The 23,133-nt window shown below is 38.7% G+C and overlaps 1 protein-coding gene across 2 annotated transcripts in view; it reads right to left on the bottom strand.

Annotated features, from left to right (window-relative positions):
* sema6bb (sema domain, transmembrane domain (TM), and cytoplasmic domain, (semaphorin) 6Bb) overlaps positions 1–23,133 on the bottom strand; it is a 149,491-nt gene that overhangs the window by 65,077 nt on the left and 61,281 nt on the right. Inside the window, exons 2-4 of one of the 2 annotated variants that reach the window (XM_065246746.2) lie at positions 20,391–20,472; positions 5,323–5,446; positions 2,444–2,558 (exon numbers count right to left, since the gene is read on the bottom strand). In XM_065246746.2, the coding sequence (XP_065102818.1) occupies positions 2,444–2,558; positions 5,323–5,428 (221 nt within the window). In that variant the 5' untranslated portion in view covers positions 5,429–5,446; positions 20,391–20,472. The remainder of the gene's footprint in view (positions 1–2,443; positions 2,559–5,322; positions 5,447–20,390; positions 20,473–23,133) is intronic. The other variant, XM_065246745.2, reaches the window with a different exon arrangement.

The following is a 23,133-nucleotide window of genomic DNA, read 5'->3' on the forward strand; positions in this document are numbered from 1 at the left end:
ATAATCTTTTATCTCTCTCACTCATTTGCTCTTATTATGTCAGTCTCCATCTAAATTGTTTGAATTATGGAGTGCCCTCAGCCAACTTTACTGTATTATACATTAGTGTATGTTTGAAGCAATGTAACTGTATTCCCCCATGCGGTGTAACAAACTCATGATGGTACATTCATAATCTGACATGCTGACAAGCAGCAAAGAGCCTGAAAGAAGCAAACACGCATCTCATGGGGGGCCCAACTACATTTAACATCAGGTTATGCGGGAGACAGCTGAAAGAAAAAGCGATTCCTGCAGGCGCTGTCATTTTTCAGAATCGAGATTGCGACGGGAGGTCTCGCACCGTTCGCCCGCATCCTGCGGCATCTGTGACAGCTAAGCCTTAGCGACTTTCTATTTCTCTGTGTCTGTGTGGAGGCTGCATGACTTTCACATGTTGTCCGACCCTCGGCTAGCCTTTCGGTGACCTAAGAGGTCAGCCGAAACCTGTAAGTGACAGGTTTGAGGCTGGAATGTGTTGAGGTTCACTCCTTAGCCTAATTGAAAGATTTGACCCTATAAGGGGGTCAAATACAATTAGGTGGCTGAGGCTCGATTTAATGTGACTTAACCAGGTTGCCACAGGCAATGGACGCCTTCGGTCCTCTAGTTACTGAGACATTCATTATTTATACAGATCAAGAAAGAAACACCTCATTTGTCTTCAGGTGTGTTTATTCATGGGTCGGTAAGATTTTTTATTAACACGTCTGCGTCTAGTTAAAAGTTTGCTGCTACTTGCGTGGGAGGCCAGAATTTGTAGTGGAACAGAAGAAATTGAGTTTTTTAAATAAAATAATTTTGTCCTCTTATCCCTGACCAGGTGTTGGCAAGGTAATACGGTAAAGTTGATAGGCTGGCTGTTTTCCCAGGGCATGGCCTCGAGCGGTTATGCTAATGCTAACAGGATTTATCCTTCCTACACCACCTTATCAGACTTGACCACACTGTTGTGACTTTATTCAGTCTTTATCCTCAAACTAACACTTTCTCTCTCTCTCTCTCTCTCTCTCTCTCTCTCTCTCTCTCTCCTAAGCAGTATTGCCTCCTGTATCTATTTCTTTATTTTAATGTTGCCATCGTAATCAAATGCTCCCTCTTGAGTCACTGGCTACATACATACAGTAAATCTCCTTTTCCACAGAGGACATTTTCTGTACGGCAAACACCTCTATTCCGTTCAGACATCGATAGGTACATAAAATTTGCTGACTGCACACAGCAAGGTTTAACTTTCATCGAATTACACCGTCCACAGCGGCACTACAGTGGAAGCGATACGATCGCTTGGCTCTGAGAATTTGACTAACTAAATGACCCAAAGGCAACTGCATATTAAGGCCGTAAACTTCTGACATTTCATTATGAGAAAGTTCAGCCCGGGCATTTGAAACTGAATGGCACTTTGTGATGAATTTATTGTTGGGATTTAAGGTTTGACATGGTTGAGGCTCTAAGGTCCTGGCGGGGAGGTCATTTCCTGACACAGTATAAGACTCTTTATTAGAGTAGCGTGTCCGTGTCGGACCCTTACAGCTTTTTGTAACCATCACCATATGTTTTAACTACCACAGTGGTCCTGCGGGCCGTCTTTGGGAAGTACGCTTTGAAAATTCACAGGACAAAACCTAATGAAGTTTTATTTTTGTTTATCAATTTCTAAACACCAGCTCCATGAGGCGGAAACAAACAACTGAAAGCAGGCGAAAACATTATCAACCCCCGTGACCCCTTCCGAATCCTAATCCTGGCCAATCATCAGTCCCAAAAGCTTTTGGAAACCCATTGTATTGCCAGTCACCCATGACAAACAGTGTGTGTGTGGTTGGAGACTACAAGAGCCCAGAGATTTTTTATTTACAACCTCGAGCCTTAAAGGGATAGTTCACCCAAAATTGGCCCATTTACTCACTCTTATGTTGTTACAAACCTGTATATATTTTGGAAGATATTTTAAGGAATGTTTGTAACCAAACCGATTATAAGCAACCATTCACTTCCATGATATTCCTTTTTCCTACTATGGAAATAAATGGTGCGTCTGATTGGCTTGGTTACAAACATTCCTCAAAAACAACTTCCTTTGTGTTCATCAGAACAAAGAAATATATGCAGGTTTGTAACAACATGAGAGTTACTAAATGATTTTCAGAATTTTAATTTTTAGGTGAACTACCCCTTTAAAGTAAGAGAGACTACAGGGAGAGCTAACACAGGATTGAAAGCTGTTTAATTATCATGTACAGTACAGGAAGCTGTAATTCAGACTCTTGATCTCAAAAGCAATTGTTTTGAATGTCAGATAATTCGCTTAAACACATGTCTGTGTGCGGGTAATTACTGATGCCAATATAAGAATAATTATAGGGTAGAACATGCTAATCTGTATTATTTCACACCCTACCTGGCTCCGATATAAAGGGTACGATTGACCTGCAGGACTCTTTGGATGTGTAAAGGCTCTTGTCTGAGAGATGAGCGATGAGGCCGTCCAAGAAACACTGGATACCGTCTGACCACTGATGGGAAAAGAAGGAAAAGTCGGAGATAAATGGAAACAGTTGACAGAGGGTTATGTCATATAAAATAAACTACTCTCACTCATGACAAACTAAACCCCTCAACTGTTATTATTTTACTAAGAATCTGTACGCATGTGTTTTTCATTCATCAATAGTTCATAATGGTCATGTCTGTCAAGCTTTAAAAAGACAGAAAAACAACTTAAAAACACAAAAACACCATAAAATAATGGCTTGTTCGTCATGTCTTCTGAAGACATTGTTGGCAAAAATTTTGTTTTTCTTTACTGATTTATTCCTCTTCGCTCTCACAGCAAATATGGAACGTTTGATGTTTTAAAATACATGGAATACTGCCCATAGTCACGTGTGACCAAATCTGTAAGATCCCAACTTAATAATTTTTGTGATTAAGGGGTTTTCTACATAAAATCATCCTACATAAATGTAAAAAATGTAACACTGATAAAATTATTGACTACAGTGAGATTTCAGTTAAAGGAAAACACCACCGTTTTTTCAATATTTTACTATGTTCTTACCTCAACTTAGATGAATTAATACATACGTATTTTTTTTTAAATGTGTGCACTTTTAAACTTTGTACAGCACTTCTCGAATGTGTTATCATTTAGCCTAGCCCCATTCATTCCTATGGCTCCAAACAAAAGTTTTATCTTGTGCCACCATACTTACTCATGTAACTACTCATGTAACAGTCTTTAAAAAGGAAAACATGGAAGTGTTTGTTGGTTTCTAAATTCATCCCTGTTTGGAGCCATAGGAATGAATGGGGCTAGGCTAAATGCTAACACATTCGAGAAGCGCTGTACGAAGATTAAAAGTGCATGCATTGAAAAAAGATACGTATGTATTAATCCATCTAAGCTGAGGTAAGAACATAGTAAAATATTGAAAAACTATGGTGTTTTCCTTTAAAACTCATCTTTGAGAATCATAAAAGCATATGTAAAAATAATTACCTGTCACAGTAATTTCATGATTTAAAATAACTTAAATATTACTCTACATCATTGCCTTATTTGGTATACGAGGATCTATGAATATGCAAATTAGTCTCTGCTTCTACTAAATAGCACAACTCAGACCATAGATATGAATATGCAAATGAGTCCCCGCCTCCACCCTCCTTTGCACCACCACAGACTATAGATATATAATATTAATAGATATGTAAATAGATGCTACATTCAGCAGTTTCAGACTCATAACTGCTAAGTTCGGCTTCACACAATGCATACGTGAACTGCGTGTTTACAGCACCAATCTTTACGGGGCTGATGTTAACAGGTTACAGCGCTCTCCCTGCATGTGTGAGTAGATGTGTGAGCGACACAGGAGCAGTGTTGAAGCAGTTGTGTTGCAATCGTTTCAGCGCCGAGACTATGTGGCATACATACATCATATTTATAACTCAAACTACTGATCCAAGCGTTTAACTGTGTTGATATGATTGGTTACATGTTTGTGACGTTGGAATAAATGGCGATTTTAAACCACAGGAATGAGATTGTCTTCAATTTTATGGAGAAAAAAATACTCAACAATTGTGTTGAATGATGAATTTGCACATGGCTTGTCTTAAAGGAAAACATTATTAATACACCCCTATCTTTTTTCAATGCGGAGTTATGATGTTACTTCGCCAGAGGTCAAAGTGCTGCAAACTCAGTGCTCTTCTGGCATACAATATAGTTCTCATTTTTATCCACTTAAATAAATCGTCACGTTTATTTTGTGCCACCATACTTACTCGTGTTACTACTCATGTAACAGTCTTTAAACAGGGAAAACATGGAAGTGTTTGGTGGCTTCTAAATGCATCCCTGTTTGGATCCTAAGGAATGAATGGGGCAGGCTAAATGCTAACACATTTACGATGCGCTGTACACAAAGATGAAGTGCAAGCATAAAAAAAAATAAAAGGTATATATTAATCTGTCCAAGTTGAGGTAAAAACATAGTAAAATATTGAAAACGGTGTTGTTTTCCTTTAAAACATATTGAAAACACCATTAGACATATAAACAACAATAAAAAACTGAATTTCCCCACAGTGTGACTTTAATATTTACTAAGACAATGTCAAAGATTAAAATCATTGAAATATTTGATGCTTCTAATCTCATAATTAGATTATAAGACGTTAGCCTGAATTTCACAAAAATGGTCACGTACGTTTTAAAAATCATACATATATTCTGTCAATAATATATATCCTATCCTGGTTGAGAGGAGGATTTTTCAAAATTCTCCTTTTGTGTTTAACAAAATATGGTTTGGAACAATGTAAAGGTTGAATAAATAATGACAAAAAATATATGTTTTTACTCTACAGTTACATTAAAGATAGCAACAGTCTCAGCAGGCTCTTGCTGGTCTTGACTGGTTTTGATAGAGTTTTTCCCTCAACATTCACCCTTCTAGTCAAGTAGTGTTGTTACTCTCCTCTCAATCTCTTCCTCTCTCTCAGCATGTGATAAGTTTTTCCCCTGAGCTTCGTGAAGATCCTCTGCCTGTTAATCCTTCAGCCCTGAGCGTTATAAAGCCCCTGCTTTTTTCATCTTTTAGCTTTGATAGACCCGCACAAGTTAAGCTGGGATTCATGGGATCAATGCTATTGAACTGTAATCAATCACATGTCTCCTCTGCATAGGGAAGTGAAAGCTGAGAGCTTTATTGAGCAGACAGGTCCTACCCTGCTCTTGGCTGGTTGTACGCGTGACAGAGAGATCATTACCTTCAGTGGGGACGAAGTTCAGGGGTCCTGGTTCCTCCGGGAAGACGGCACACACCAACCGCAGGAGCAAGAGGACTCTGATAAAAGGTCTGACTACCGTCGTCATGGCAGTGGAGCTCTGGCGCTGTGTAAAAACATACAGAGAAGAGTCAGGTGAGACGATGTAGCAAAAAGCAAGTTTCTAAGCGCAATTTGTGAACAAAACCAGCACTTGGATGGAGTCTCACACACATCATCATTCACACCCCAGAGATTAAGATCAGTAATTAAGTCATCCACCAATAGAATTTGTGACAGTAAGCACCAATAGTCCATCCAATGTGGTGTGTCATCAAAGATGCAGGGCCCAGAACTAAACCCGGGGGACGCCAAACAAAAGAGCTTCACATTGAGACAGAAATGGGGAGGGGGCTATACTGTGTTTGAAGTGGGTTGTCTTGCTGTTTAATGCCTACTTAGACAGCTGCCTTCTTGTACAGCTTCGTACTGTATATGAAATTAAATCTAAGAAGTGAATGATCTTGAAAGCTACATACGTAGGTAAAGGGCTATAATTACATGACAGCAATGTAGTAAAAAATGTGTAAGGAAATATCGATACATGACAATATTGTGATGTTTTGTTAGTCAATACTGTATCGATTCTAAAAAAAAAAAATCTTGACGTTTTTTATAAAAATCATACAAGATTCATGGTAGTTGTTTCGTTTGGAGTTTACATTAAGACCACTAGATGACAACAGTGACAGAAAGTACTGGCATAGGAGCACACTACGATTTATTTTGCTTAGGGTTGCGTATGGTGGTGTGTTCTCAATTACAGTTTTTCTAAAATTATATCCTATTAAATTCCCAAAATAGGAAATATCCCAATACCGCCCAACTTTTACAGTATCACAACATGTAAACACTGTATCGTGAGACACATCGTATCATTAGATTCTTGTCGATACACAGCCTTAGTAAAAAGTTTTTCAGTTGCATAAAAAAATTCACACAAACGTTTACAAAGAGATTCACGTTTACACAGATCCGTGAAAACTCAATAGTATTACATGTGCCAAGCCAGAAGATGGCGATGTTATTTTGTAAAGAAACACTACACGCCTGTGTGCATATACAGTACATTTTTGTACAGAGCGATAATGCCAAATCATTGAGCAGTTCTGTGTATTTTACTTCAAGTGTCCCTAGACCAGTGGCGGCCTGTGGCTTCTTTTTTGAGGGTGCATGATGCGAAGCTTATGTTTGTGGCTCGTCATGTCAAAATATGTGTTTGGTGCGTCATTTGCATCACACGTCATGTCAAAAAATGTGCCCGCTGCAGACGCTTTGAAGGTTTTTATTATAAAAGAGACGCTCACGTTTGCTAGATACTCGCTTAATTTCATGTGTTATCAGAGTTTAGTTTAAAGTAAGTGTCTTCTTGCCAGTATTTTGTGAGCGTTTTATCTCGTATCTCTCTCAATATCACAACTCCGTCATGAATGGGCTAATGAAACAGGCTAAAGTGCGCTTTGTTTTAATTTTTAATTCAAGTAGCCTACCATCGGTACCAAAATAGGCTATGGAAACTGATAGCTATACACAAATAGACCTATTAATGAAAAAAAGAACAAGAAAAAATACAACCTACCTACACAACCCCTGCTGTGCTCCTACAAGTCTCAAAATGCTTTCTAAGAGAAAACGTTCCCAGTTTTCGGCTATCAACAGCAAAACTTTATGCAACTCCTGCAACAATAAGCTTCAACAAAGGTTGCGCACTGTCGCAATGGTGGTGACGTGATGGGTCAAATGTCATATGTTGTGCGTAAATTTAGGAATGTCACAATCCACCCGTTTTACACACTTTTATGCAGATATCTGACCCATTGCAGGACTCTGGCATGTGCAGCAGGCAAGTATTTTGACATGACGCATGATGCAAATAGGTTCACACGATGCACCAAGCACATATTTTGACATGACGAGCCACACGCGACACTCCAAACACATACTTAAAATTCGCGCCCCTCGGAAGAGAGGTCACCGGCCGCCACTGCCCTGGACTATAAAACGGCAAATGTTGTGAATTGGCTGGGGAAGCGTTAATAAATTCAGAATCTTGCGCAGAACAAACACAGTCCTGAAGGCAACCATTGTTGTTTTGCTTATACTCGTGCATGCCTATAGACTGAATAAATACATTATGTCAACGTTATAACAGATCTGCATTTGCGTAGTTAACACAAAGACAAGACGTAGTTTTCAAAAACTTGTACTGTGAAACCCATCTTTAAAACTTTGTTTTCAGGACCCCGAAATGCAGTTGTCTTGTAAATGAACAGCCAACGCATAAAAACTTTACCCGTTTCAGCTGAAAGCGTTGTTGACCTCAGAGTTTAGTGTTCACACATGCTGCTATTCTTATGACATGATCATAATCAGCACAAAAGTGTGTGCACAAAAACACTTTAATGTACAAAAATGTATGTGTGTACAGTATGTACAAATGTACGAAAAACTTTTAAATTGAATTGCTAATATCTAAGTTTCAATCTGTATTGTGTAGCAACTCCCCTAAATCCATACTGTCCAAAAATATCAGATACATAGACAGTGTGATAAAACTCAAATTAAAGCACGCTGCAGTCTATCTGGAAAATTACTTCTAAACTTCTGAGCCAAAGTGAAGCTCTGGAGAACTGTCACAACCCAATCGTCTGTAATAACCAAATCTAATGCTCCTGTCTGAAAAAGGGATATGAAAAGACAGATGCAAAAGCTTTTGAACATTTTTATCAAGGATAGGCATAAATGCATGATACAGATGAATGTTTTCATGCATTATTCACTGGTTTGGCATTGAGAAAAGATAATGATTGTTTATGAAAAAGTAAAGAAAAAGAATGCTTTTTATACCATATGTATGTATTGTACAATGCTTTGTTGTATTGAAAGCCTGGGAAAGCCAGTCTTCATGTGTTACCGATACATTTTCCACAGTGGTCAGTGGTTTCAAAAGCATGAAACATAATATAAGGAGGAAAGAAACAGCTCTCAGCTATCTCTCCACTCGAATGTTAACAAGCATGGAATATTTGCTTTGAAACTTAAGTTGAAACGCTGATTGTTACAGTCATAGTGCAAACGTAAACAAATCACCGCTCGGCTTTTCCGCGCCACCGTGTCAAAATGACACGTACACGTATTGAAATCCAACAGCCTTGATTTCTTTATTCAAAACAAAAACCATCTCATTTTCCTGTGGCTAAGTGCCAATTGAGTTACACAATGCAAAACAGCCCGCTCACATTTGTCATGCCGTGACCTTGCTGTCCAAAAACGTACAAATGTACATGTACACTCACACACACACACAACCACGGGCATTGTGGGTCTGTTTCTATAGTGAAATGACTTGTGACGTTTTATCAGGACTTACTATCTTCCAGGACATTTCTAGAATTCTTCTCATTGAAGTCTGAACAAGGCTGCCCCACACACTAATAGTTCAACACGCGATGCAGCAAATTATGCCCAACAATAGGCTTACATGAATGAAAAGGAAGAGAGGAAGACACGGCTGAATGGGAAATAAAGGGGGACAGAACAGGATAGCTAAAACTAGAAGATGCTGCCATGAGATGATATCAGTGATTCAATTGTCTTGGTACAATGAATCATTTACGAGTTTTTGCCAGGCCTTACGCATTTAATTAACATAATTACAAACCCTGAGCTATAGAGTTTCACAGGATGGCAAGCGTAACAGATGCAGGGGGGTGAAGTAAATACAAGCTGGTGTACATTGTACACCATTCTAGGGTGAGCCCAGGATTAATTATGACAACGGTCAATTCAGGTAACTTTTTGGTCTATTTACAACAATATGAAACAAAATACATCTTCATCACACAGTTTTTGAATAGGTCACAGTTTTTGAATAGGTCCCTTATGGGCAGTGGCGGCTCGTGACCCCTCATCCGAGGGGCGCAAATTCAAAATCACGCAGAACACGTATTTGGAAATTACGAACAACACACATGACAGGTTACATACATGTTGTGACGAACTTCGAATCGAGCGTCCTCAAAAAAAAAAAGTCACCGGCCGCCACTGCTTATGGGGCAGGAAGATGTGTCAAAACTATCGCAAATGTAAAATATAACAATATCCATATACGCAGCAATGGTTGCAAAAAAAATCATGATTGGCCAGATAGAGGAAGTGATGCCTTCTGTTCACATATAAAACATTAAATATATGTTAGTAAAACAGTTTTCAGTATTTAAGTATAAATAAATTAACATATTTATTAGAACTTAAAATAAAATTGTATAAACGGAAAGCATAATCGTGTCGCATAATGCGTGGGTTTCCTAGTTATCGTATATAGCATTCGGCTTCAAAATCGTGCTGTTCTCTCTCCAAATATCACTGAACTCCTTAAAAACATATCCAGGGCCGGCCAGCCCTTTGATTGCCCTAGGCGAGATTGAGTTTTGCTTCTGTGTTGTGTTGTTTCTAAGGTTTACAGGATTTGTTGCGCAAGAGCGTATATGACAAAACACTCGGACAGTGTGTGAAATAGTATTACAATAAAGTGCCCATAGTTACCAAACTATCCATTAATAGTGTTCAAATAGACATAACTTACCACTACATGTTGTTTCAGGTGATGTCAGATTCGTTTTGGTGAACACAGCACAGCATGGATCGCATTATGAAACTATTCTTTTTGACCTCTTGGATTGAAAACAGAGCGAACTTGAGGCAACGCGTGTTCTGCCTCCAAAAGCTCTCACAACGCACACGCCTTCCTCTGCTTCTTTCATCTACGCGCGCTAAAGGTGATGCGTAGCAACCTCATGCACCGCACACAGCCTCTCCAACGTCTGGGGAGACTTTTGAACAAGCCATATAAACTTTTTTTTAAATATTTATATTCATTAATTATTATCATTTGACAGTAGCGTAGTAACGCATGTAGCAAAGTAAAATTATTTTAGATCAACACGGCAGCATAATAATGTAACGTAACTCCCCCAGCGACACTAGAGCGCGCCTGTGTCCCCAACACATTTGTCGCCCTAGGCAACCGCCTAGTTCGCCTATTGCAAACGCGGGCCCTGACTATATCAAAACAGTGCTTAATCCTACCGTACAAATACGTTTAGCAGGTAGAAAATACTGTCCCATTAAATTACACACATCCCCTTTAAATGATATATCACTATTGAGAACATCAATAGGATTGTATGTCTTTCATTACCATTTCATACAGCTCATTTCAATGCATTTCTGAAGCACTGAATATCTTCAAATCTTTTTTATTTAACATAGCAGAACAAACTCTTCATCTCTACCATATCCATGACCTGAACTAGTTGTGCAATTAAAAAAAGACGTCAAAACAAACCTATATGTTCCCATTAGGAATGGCTATAAAACTTTCCATGTCAATGTAATAAGTAACATATAAAAAGGCAATTACCTAACAAGTTCATTAAGAGACTGTAAAAAGCACTGATGGGGCGACAGTGTCTCGGATTGACCATTGAAAACCAGTTACTGATGATTTAAGGTAACACATCACTTATCTAATCTATAATAGCTTAGTACCAGCCTAATGAAGCCTGATCTATTGTCAATAGTCAGAAAAATTATAGGGCAATCGAGAATAAAGAACAAACGCAAATTTAGCAGACAAAAACAACATTTTGCCCCCGCAGTCAGTGTTTATACAGGCAACAAAGATATAAACACAAATATTTAGTGACTATGATGCTTATTTCTGGATAGGCATTAACAGTGATATGTTAAAAAATAAAGTAGTATGTTTATAAATTTAAAGTTTACCTCTTTTTACCACTCCTGTCATGTTTTCATTTGTGGGATAACAAACCAGATGACAACAACTCAGTAGAAAAGATGATATCGAAACATTGTTCCTTGGTGCCTTCCTATCTCCTTACTGAATGCTAAAATCTGCGGTTTTAGCATTCTGAAAAATGCATACAGTCATGTGCACATAAATTTGCATATAGTCACTCAAAGCCGGAGATCATGAACGTGTGGCTGACTAGTAAGCAGTCCCCACGCTAATATCATGCTGAACACTGAGAAGAGCAAGGGCGTATAAACCTGGTTGAAATTCATTGTGTATGAATATGGTTATTATGAGCCCTATTTTGAGGCAAAATGTGCTGATGATAAGTATTCGGGGTAAGAAATGCACTGATTTCATTATAGGCCCCTAAGAGATTTGAACGGGATAAATCATCTGTGGATTTGAGAGCAAACTTCATTTATGGGTGTCCCAGATAAAATAGTGATAATGAGAAGTAGAGGAATTAATGAGAAAAGTGATCAGTAATAAAGAACTAAATTAACGCATTCATTATCAGACCGAAACGATCACAGGGAAAAGAAATGAAACCACTATCCAGCATTCTGAATAAGATACATTTAAAATAGTAAATTATTGCAAAGAGAGAGATCATTTATCAAGTCATTCCACTGCGTTTTCATGTCGCAACTCGCAAGCAATAGCAACAAAACATTCAGTATGGGCAATGCCCTGGTACTGACCTATCATGAAATATAAAAACCCACATTGTGACATTATGTTATCAAATTTGCCTCACAGCCTTCTAGATGCAAAACCATGTGATTTCACCACCGAATTCATTCCAATCTAAAAATTTTGGTTTGTCTCCCATTCCAGCAAATATTTTTCTATTACGACTAGCAACACAGCATACAGTAAATCAATTTGACCACAAAGTATTCACGATGTCAAAAGAGCTCATAAATTATATAACTTGTTTTTAAAATGATAATCGAGAAAAGACAAAGAGAAGTATATCTCAATTAATGTAACTAAATCTGCCTCTATGCTATTCTCCTAAAAATGTCAATACGGAAGTCAAATTCTGACTAAGTAGAAGACAAAGAGAGAGAAAGAGATAGAAAATAACAACCAACAGTTCAGAAGTTCCATTGGAGAACCAATGAATATCCAAAAAGTAATGCCAAAGAATGCCTGGAATGCTTTCAGGCTTTTTAGCTGGGAAAAGCAGTGTAACCGGAAGAACCCGGAGCCAAGAGGGGGCCGAGTCTTTTGCTAAACATTCCCCCAAATCTGTTTCAGTGACCCGAAACGACTAACCTCTGTCTCTGACCCCAGAGAGAAAAGGCCAGGCCAGCCAAAATCCATTCAGGGCCTGACAGTCATGTTCTGGACTATGTAGTATGGCATTCTGTATTTACTGCTTTCTATCACGAAGCTCTATTTGCTTTCCCTTTCTGCCACAACCATTTTAATAAGTTGCTCTCCAGACACAGGCCAGTTAAAGCCTCAAAGCTATTTATCAGGCCTGTTTAAAGCAGCCCTGTGCCTTCCTCTCTAGTTTTCACATTGTGCATGAAACATGGTATTAAAGACATACAAACGGTCTATACACGTTAAAGACCAGGTCTCGCATTATAAAGATATACAGCATCTGTAACTCCAGACTGAGAAATGGAAGTAAGAGACGCTCTGGCTCCATGTTTATTTTCCACGGAGCAGTAATTCTAATGCTAAATTGATGGAGTGTGGCATCAAGGTGAACCAGCAAAGCAGAGTCGTCTAACGCGGAGGTACCCTGCTATTTTTTACTTATTGCAGACATGTCTGTATAATGCTGAACTGATTCACACATACACATACTGTAGGAAAATAGCAGAGGGAGAGAGAAAGAACCGTAGACAGATGCTTCTAAACAGCTTTGGCAAAAATAAAAGCGAGGTAAATTAACAAACTGTGCCTAAGCTAACATCTGGGGAAATTGGCTTTTCTCTAAAGTCAGGCCCTGTTCCAAGAGCGTGGAATCGGTCTTACGCCATGAAACCACTGGTTTGATATCATTTCTATTCACATTTACGGTCTGTTGGTTATTCAGTATGAACAAGTTATGCATAATAGAGCGTGTTGTTGCAGTTGACAACAGGTTGGTTGGTTGGTTCTCAAAACCCTGACAGACAAAATTGTACTGCACCAGATGTCTGTAATTTGCTGTAGTGTCCAGGTGTTTTAACAACTGTACGCAGGTAATTATTTTGGCATGACAAAGCCAACATACTGTTATTGTTTTTAAACTTATTAGAAGTGCTTGCATTTATGCAAAGCATCACTATTGTCATCTTGGAAATTTCTTATTCTTTTGCATTTGGACAAAACTTGGGCACATAACTCTCAGAGACCCATGAATGGGTACATTTACATGCACAGAATAAGCGGATAACTATCAAAAATCTGCTTATTACAGAAAACTGTTTTCATGCGTTTACATGCAAATCAATAAACCGGCTATGCAGACAACTGCGTTTACATGGGACTTGGAGATTTGTTCAAAAAGTCAACGGCATATCTGTCTTAAGCTGTACTGTTGTATTTCTTCTCGTGTCTGCAGACCTGTAAATGTAACATGAGCTTCTATTTTAACAGTTTCTCTGCCAACTGCTTTAGTAGAGCAGTGACTTTTATGCATTACTTTGAGCTTACTCCCGCGTGTGACGTTTATCTTTCATACGCGGAGACATGCGCAGATGGACAAAACCGTGAGAAAGCCGGTTAAAGGTGTTTACATGCCATGCGAAATCGCGTAATGAGCAAAAAACTACCTGTGCCGATCGTTTTTTGCTTAGGCCGTTTATGGGCTTTCACCGATAAAGGAAACCCGTTTTACGCGTTTACATGACCCCACGTGTTATCAGTTTATTAAGCATAATCGGCTTAAGACTGCGCACTCAATGAGGGTTCAATTTGATCGGTTTATGGTATATATGACTTTTATAAGTGATTGGATGCACGATGTTCGCAAAGGGGGCGAAAAATCTCCCAAAAAATCCCATAGATTTAACACTACGCCAAACTTTGACGAGTCATAGTTTGAGTGAGGATTTCAGAGAAACACATGGGTTATTACATTAAGCTCTTTCCCCGCCATTGACGAGTTATCTCGTCAATTAGGAGAAAACGCTTCCCTGCCAATATTGAGTTTTTAAGGCAATCCATATGTCCACTACTATCCAACTTATATAACACTAAAGCATCCATGGATTCAAAAACAGTCAAAACTATGTATGTTTTAATCATCGCTCTGAATCTGATCTCTAACAAAAGTCCTTTACAAAAATGCAATTATCTCAGATTTTTTGTAAAAAAAAAATTATTTTTAAAAAACCTATACCCATATTTGAGAAAAAATTTAGATAGAATGAAACTTTTTTTGAAAGCAGAAGGTGTGTTTGTTTATATTTTAAACGAAGAATATTTTCTGGAAGGCATTAAACTTTTATCAAAATCATAAAAAATGCTGGCACTGGCTCGCAATTTTTTTTTTAAAACACTGGCGGTAAAAGAATTAAAGCGGCTGGCCAGCTCTGTAAGATTATCTCAAAATGGGGTTGTACCCCTGGGGAGCAAATGCTGCCTGAAATAGTCCAATTGAAATACATGGTGAAGGAAATTGAAGCAAAGTGTTTTTATGCTACTTTCAAATCTATGATGTACTGTCATTTTTTTACTTGGCTTTGTCAAGCCAACAAAAAGTTTGTCTACAAACTTTACGATCTAGTTATGGTTACAATCCAGTTTCAAAACAGATTCCACTGCCCTCTTACCCACTACTTGTTTGTCTCTCTTCACTTTCTTATCATAGGCATAAAGACCAGGAAATAAAATAAAAACAAAATTGCAACAATTAATAATAACTTAAAAGGCCACAAAATGTTCCCAAGAATTCACTGGGGCAGTGCCCTTTAAAAAGGTCCTAATATGTATCATTTATGTACAGATATGTATTTGGTACAAAATATGTACCTCTGAGGTACTAATATGAGCTCTTAAGGTGCTAAACTGTAGTTTTTGAAAGGATACCACAGCTAGGGACCAATTTTGACCATTTTTCTGAGAGCGTACAGTACCAGAGGACCTACAATGGGTGCGCCATGCACCCATCAAATTAGCAGACAATGTATTGGAATAGGCATTGCCATTAGTTATTTTATTTGGCACATACAACTGGCCACATAAATAAATTTGCCATGGACAATTTGGATTAGCTTAAGCCAAGGTTTTTTTGCTCAAATACCAACATATAAAGCTCTACTTATTATAGCAGGTGATTTTCAAAGGCAATTTTAATGAATTCATTTTTTTAGACCTATGAATTTAATTAGGGTCAATTGTCATTACAATTTCTTAGATTAACAGCAAGCAAACATTCAGCTCTTTCATTTTTAAATATGCAATTAAACCTTTTATTAACCTCACTTCTTACAGAAAATCTTTCCAACACGTCTCTGTTCAAAGAACATTCTGTCTAGATGTTGAATAAGACTTAAAGGCGCAAATGTGCAAGCTTTAATTTAACCCAAGGGCAGAACCACAAGACTTTAAAAAAAGGCTTTAAATGGCCAAATATCATCATAAACACATCAGAGGTAATGCAGCAGACTCGGGCGAGGTCAGCCTCTCACCCGACCGAATGCTCCAGCATGCACTGTAAATCAACATAGACAAAATGGAAACAACTTCACGTCGTTAAAAGAAGGGAAAAACGTCTACTAAAAGATTAAAGTGATCCCATCTATCATATCTCCTGCCATAAAAAACAGCTTAGAGAAAGCAGGAGGTGATAATCCACTGCAGTGTCATAAATAATAAGAAAAAGTTCATGCTAATAACTAAAAGGATATGCAAGAGTCACCAAGTTTTCTGGGATGATGGGCTTATTTGCCCAAGACTCCCATGGGGCTGTGTATTACCTAACAAAAATACCCTGCAGAAAGGTAATATCTAAAGTGCGCTCATCTCTGCGGCTGTGTGTTAAGAGGCCTGATAGATTTACGGTGATGAAAACCGAACGCGGCGACGCGCTCTGTCAAAGGTGGAGAGGATGGGGATGGGAGGGGCGAGTTAAAAGATGTCAAGGTCTTATTTTTTATTTATTCTTATTTTGAAGGAGTCGGGGGGAGGAGAAGAGGCAATGAAACGGAGAAGGAAGGATAGAGGGGTAGGATTACCATGAGTAATAAGAACACAGAAGAATAGATAGTGAAAAGTGTGCATTAGTGTATATGTGTCATGCAAAATTAACGTCTGTATGGATGATGCACAATGCAGTACATGGACACTACAGAGCACATGGGAATAGAAGAACATAGAAAAACAATAAACACCTCCCCCATTGCATATGGTTCAACCTTGTACCTTATAAATAACAGACCTTTGGGAATTAAGTTTCAGTTTGTTGCCTCTTGTTAACTGCACTAGACTAATAAATTACTTGAATTCAAGTGCATGAGTATTACAAGAACAAAAAAATAAGAGAAAAATATTTTTATAATAAAGTTTTAATATTTATATTAAATAGGACATTTATAGTACATTTACAGTACTGTACACACACACCCCACACACACACCTCTGTCCATCTCTCTGTCCATCTATGTTACATATTATCCATCTATCTTCTTCCCTATGCATTTTCTTCATTATTTAACAGTCCATATCTAAACAACTGTCTTCTCCATACTTCCATCTGTCCATCTATCCATCCTCTCTATTATCCATCTATCCTCTTAATCTATTCTATTCTGTCTATCTTGTTCATCCATTAATCTCTTTCTCATTTCTATCTCACTATCTATCTACTGTATCATCTATTCTCTCTATCTATTCATATATCTCCTGCATCCATCCATCTGTCCAACTATCTTCTCCATCCACCCATTCGTCTTTTTGTCTCTTTTCTATTTCTCTCTCTCTCTCTCTCTCTCTCTCTCTCTCTCTCTATCTATTTCTTCTCTGTATCTATTAATCTATCTTCACCATCCATCCATCTGTCCATCTATCTTCACCATCCATCCATCTATCTTCTCCATCCATCCATCTATCCATCCTCTCTAATATCCATTAATACTTTCTATTTTTTCTAGTTCTATCTTCTCCATCTGTCCATCTCTTTCTCTTTTCTATCTCGCTATCTATTAATCATCTATCCTCTCTATCTTCTCCATCTATCCATCTCTTTCTCATCTCACTATCTATCTATCATATATCCTCTCTATCTGTCCATCTCTCTTCTCCATCCATCCATCTGTCCATCTATTTTCAACATCCATCCGTCTGTTCATATATCATCTTCTCCATCCATCCATCCATCCATCCATCCATCCATCCATCCATCCATCCATCTCTTTCTGTCTCTTTTCTATCTCTTTATCTATCTTTTATCTATCCTCTCTATCTATTTATCTATCTTCACCATCCATCCATCTGTCCATCTATCTTCACCATCCATCCATCTGTTCATATATCTTCTCCATCTATCAATCCATCCATCTCTTTCTGTCTCTTTTCTATCTCTTTATCTATATTTTATCTATCCTCTCTATCTATTTATCTATCTTCACCATTCATACATCTGTCCATCTATCTTCGCCATCCATCCATCTATCTTTTCCATCCATCCATCTGTCCATCCATCTATCCATCCTCTCTATTATCCATATTTCCTTTCTATTTGTTCTATTCTATCTATCTTCTCTATTCGTCCATCTCTTTCTCTTTTCTATCTCGCTATCTATCTATCATCTATCCCCTCTATCTGTCCATCTCTCTTCTTCATCCATCCATCTGTCCATCTACCTTCTCAATCCATCCATCCATCCATCTCTTTCTGTCTCTTTTCTATCTCTCTATCTATCTATCTATCTATCTATCATCTACCCTCTCTATCTATTTATCTCTCTTCACCATCCATGCATCTGTTCATCTATCTTCACTGTCCATCGATCTTCTCCATCCATTATCCATCTCTTTCTCTCTTTCTCTTTTCTATCTCGCTATCTATCTATCTTTCATTTAGCCTCTTTATCTTTTCATTTATCATCAACTCTATCCATCCATCTGTCCATCTATCTATCCATCCCCTTTATTTTCCATCTATCCTCTCTATCTATTCTATTCTATCTTCTCCATCTTTCCATCTCCTTCTCCTTTCTATCTCGCTATCTATCTATTCATCTATCTTCACCATCCATCCATCCATCTATCCATCTATCTCCTCCATCAGTCTCTTTCTTTCTGTCTCTTTTCTATCTCTCTATCTACCTACCCTCACTATCTATTCATCTATCTTCTCCATCCATCTGTCCATTTATCTTCATTATCCATCCATCTGTCCATCTATCTATCTATCTATCTATCTATCTATCTATCTATCTCCATCCATCTATTTTCTCTGTCCCTTTCTCTCTATCTCTCTGTACTGTATCTCTCTGTCCGTCTTTTTATCTCTCTGTCTGTCTCTTTATCTCTCCGTCTGTCTGTCTGTCTCTCTATCTATCTATCCGTCCATACATCCATCCATCTGATTTTTGGGTAAAATATAGCACGGACATTGCTTCATGATTTTAGCACAAAAGGCAGCATTCACTGGTGTACGTGTGGGAAGAGCTTGTTTAAAATCCAGATGCTGCATTTTAAATATGGGTATGTGTGCTCTCATAACTCCTTCCATTTCCCAGTACTGACGCTGCTTCAGGCAGTCTTCACAGCCAACGTACGATCTGCGGACACATATTTATTCAGTTAATCATTCATCCATCTGCTCTCTCTCTTCTTCTCGGCACGTTCGTCCGTCTCCCCCCTCTTCCCTTTACCGAACTCTCCCCCTTCCTCCCATCCCGTAACTGCCCGAAATCTCAGCACAAAATCAGCCACCTGCTCACCCAATTTAGTTAAGATAAATTTCCACCCAATCCAAACAGCCATACAGGTGCGTGTACGTGCCTGCAGTTTCTCTCGTTTTCAGTATGAACGCATGTCATTTCTCAGTCAGTCCGTATTGATATCTGGTACAACATTCTGATTGCACAACATTTATACTCATTCTGCATTCACTAATTATTAAATAAAAAAGGCAGCCACGCAAAAACACATACATGGGTGCATATAATGTTGCCTATCTGAATGTTGCACGCTGCGCTCCAAGCAGGGGGCTGAGCGAGAGAGTTAGTGTGGTCTTATTTCTCACCCAGGCTGACAGGCATAATAATCAGACCAGAACATTAGCAGCCCAACAATACATCTCCCCCTCTTTCACTCTCTTTCTTTCTCTATGTCTCAGTTTCCTTACATACAGTAAAGGTTGGCTTTTCTTTGCGATTCGGCATTATGCCGCCTCCATCGTTTTTTCACTGTCATCTGATTTCAACGTACCTTATTTATGACAGACTGGAGGTTGTACAATGTCGATCTAGCTGAACATGTGAAAACTTCTCTGTCCTCTCTCACGACTCCTTATCAGACGTCAGACAGCCCGTCTGCGTAACGCTCTGTTTATGGAAACATTGAGGAAAGGATTTCAGCGGAGGGTGTGCGCGCAGGTTCTCGAAAGCATAACAAATGTGAGGGGTGTATGTGCGCGTGTTTGTGTGCCAGCTGGGCTGTATAAAGACGCCGAGAGTGCATGTTTGTGCGTTTTCGAGTAGTTTTGGATTGATCCATACCGGCCTTTCTTTTGAATCCCATCCGCGTGGAGACGGGGGAGGGAGGGGGCAAATGAAAAGAAGGAAAGATGGATGAAATAAGGTTTGATGTTTACAGAGCCCGTTGCTAAGGAGATGAGAAACCAGGGACAGATTTAGTCATAACAGAGGCAGAGAATGATGGAGCATTCAGAAGAAGAAAAATAACACTGAGATTGGAGGCGAGAGATGGTGAGAAAGAGTGAAGAGTGGCAAGTAAAAACACACAAAAGCTTCCTGTATGCATTAAAATACATAAAGTGCAGAAGGATGAAGATGAAGAAAATAGGTAAAGAAAACAAGAAAAGAGGGATTAGCCGGGTGTGAAACCATTATGCCGAGAAACTAAAAGCCTAGAGGCCATTAAACAGCCCTATAGGTGATGACACGGGTTGTTGTGTGTGCGTCTGAAGGCCTGAAACGCGGCGCTCACGCTTAAATAAATACGGCTGTCGGGTGCAGTCCTAGATGGAGAAAGATGTAGCCATGACCCTGCTGACCTTTCCTTTTGCTTCACAATATCTTGCGTTTATCTGCTCCCAGCTGAATTGCTCCACACACTCATAAATTCCCAGAAAGCATCTGAAAAAAAGCAGAGAGCGAGATTTTTGTCTTTAGCTTTTAAAATGCAAACCGCTTTGTCCAATACACATTCAACGTCCTTGAGCTTCCGCTTCGGACCCTGGATAATGCTGATCTGCTTTAGTTCACGTGCTCGCATGCTTGTACGTTCTTGTACGAGAGTGGTTTACAATCAATAAAGCCTTTTACCTCCGAGGGTGTCATGGTTTGCATTCCACTGACTGAATCTTTTGTGGTCTTGCTCAAGAACATTGTGAAGAAAGAAACACTGTCAATAGCCTTGAAGAGTGTAAGGTCACTGAAGGGAAACATAACATTCTTATATGAGAAGCCAACCGTGTCCAACACGATATGCTTTGTGAAAGGTATGGAGGGAAGGCGAAGGACGGTTAGAAATTGCAGACTATAGCCTTAAATCCATTTTACCATATCATGAAGTGGACATATGTTTTACTGTAAATGTATACGTGTATCATTAGTGCATATGTGTGGGAAGATACGCAGGGGTATTGAGCGGTATTGAATTACATGCTGTCTGAGGTACATTCAATTTCCTGTCTCATCACTGACGGATGGGTAAAACATCCACAAACAGCGTACGCAGTCCAAGAACCATTTTCTTCTACAGCAGTGGTTCTTAAATTAGGGAGCAGGAGAAAGATGGTGTCAGGATGGTCCCAGTTTTGATATTTTATCAAATAAATTAATGTATCATAAAATCTGTGTAATTAAACCTCCAAAAATAAAGCTACTAACCAACAGCACTACATTCAAGGTTCCCACACCTTAGTTAACTTCAAATTCAAGGACCTTTCGAGGTCTTTCCAGGTCCAATACCTTCAAATTCAAGGACTTAATGTGGGGACACATCAAGTGAGAGCAAGCTTACATCGTGTTACCTTTAAGATACATTGTTACAGTTCCCTTTCGCGAGAAATTGTGCTGCGTTACTGCGGTGACACTTTGGGGACGCCTCAAGGGGTAAGTGCGTCTGAATGTGTATATCAAATTCAACCAATGGTGAAGCTTAGCGACAAAGACAGTGTGACGCGGGAGCAAGGAAGTATATCGCTATCTGAAATATTGCCAAAGACGGCGTTACAGGGACGCAGGAAGTATGGCAAGGGAGACGCAGCGTCTCATTCCCTTCTGAGGGAACAATAGTTACATACGTAACCCGAGACGTTTTCATTCTATGCAAAAAAGCATTTTTGTATGAATCAACATTCGCACACAGAAGATATAAGCATTAAAAGCGAACAGTTTAGCACATGTGCTTAAAAAGTCTAGAATTTTATGATATTATCCTACTTCTTGCAAAAAATCGATTCAAGCACTTTCAATGACCTATCTATGTATCTATGTATGTATATTTTCAAAAACTTCCCAGGGCCTTGAATTTTTCCCCGCAGATTCACAAACTTTCAAGGATTTCAAGATCCCGTGGGAACCCTGTACATTGTATCATTTAATATGTTTTATTTCATTCAAATTTAGAGGGCACAAAGAGATGCACACTACACAAGGGGGGCCACACACACCGAAAAGTTTGAGAACCACTGTTTTACAGCAAAGCCTCTCATTTTATAAATATGCTATGGCATTACAAAGAAAATAAGAAAATGGCTAGGGAGATTTAGATAAATATTACAGTATTACATCGTGATTTATGGGTATTACCATAATGGTACTTCAGCACCATGCTATTATATCATAATCATATACCATTAACATACTGTGATTGTATACAGTACTACTGTATTACTGACCGCATTGCAGTATGCTTATTGGTGTAACTGTATAGGGACTTCTCTAACTCCAGCGCACTCAAAAACACAGGTACAGAAAAACGAAACGTTTGTCTTATATAAACCAGTCCTAGTGACACACAAGTCCCAATGACGTTTCCAACTCATGCCAATTAAAACCAAAGCCTTGTGCAGGGCTAAGCAAACGCGATCGATCAAACAAGCTCATGCGCTTGTATATTGACTTTTGGAGGGGTTCAGCTTTGCGCCCGAGGCAACGAGGGGAGCGCACCCATAACCACGGACATGAATCAATGTGGGATAAATAAACAGTCTAATCCAATAAAAAAAAAGAATATCTCCTGTTTGTATTTATCTTCGATGAAACACTGTGTTATATGTTGCTCACGGTGTTGGTCAAAACAGAGCCAGAAAGATCTGGTTGTGTTGGCGTAGGCCGATGGACTACAAGGAGTAAATAATGGACTCTCTTTAAACAGAGAGAGCTTTGGGATGAGTGTGAGATGCATTATAGACATTATAGATTATAGAGGAGGGATGAAGGAGGGTGGTGATGGTTTTCTCACTAACAGTTTAGCTCATGACAAGATAAAGACAGGTTCACCAAAGCTTCATTAGCCGCAAGAAAACCTTTTGCTTGTTTTCTCTTCCTATCTGTTTAAACAAGAAAAGCAAGTAGCTGTGTGCAAAGAAACGTTAGCATTAAATTGAATTTAAAGGCTAATATAAATACTTTGTTTTATGGTTAATTATGTTAATATTGTTAAGCCATTGGTGTTTAATTCTATTTACACACTAAGCATATAAAGTTTCGAAATACAATCAAAGGAAAATCCTTAAACTCCTATCCTGAACTCCTTGAACTCCTATCCTCAGTCTAATCCTAAAATCT

The sequence above is a fragment of the Paramisgurnus dabryanus genome, chromosome 11 (genome assembly GCF_030506205.2).
Source record: "Paramisgurnus dabryanus chromosome 11, PD_genome_1.1, whole genome shotgun sequence".
NCBI lineage: Eukaryota > Metazoa > Chordata > Actinopteri > Cypriniformes > Cobitidae > Paramisgurnus > Paramisgurnus dabryanus.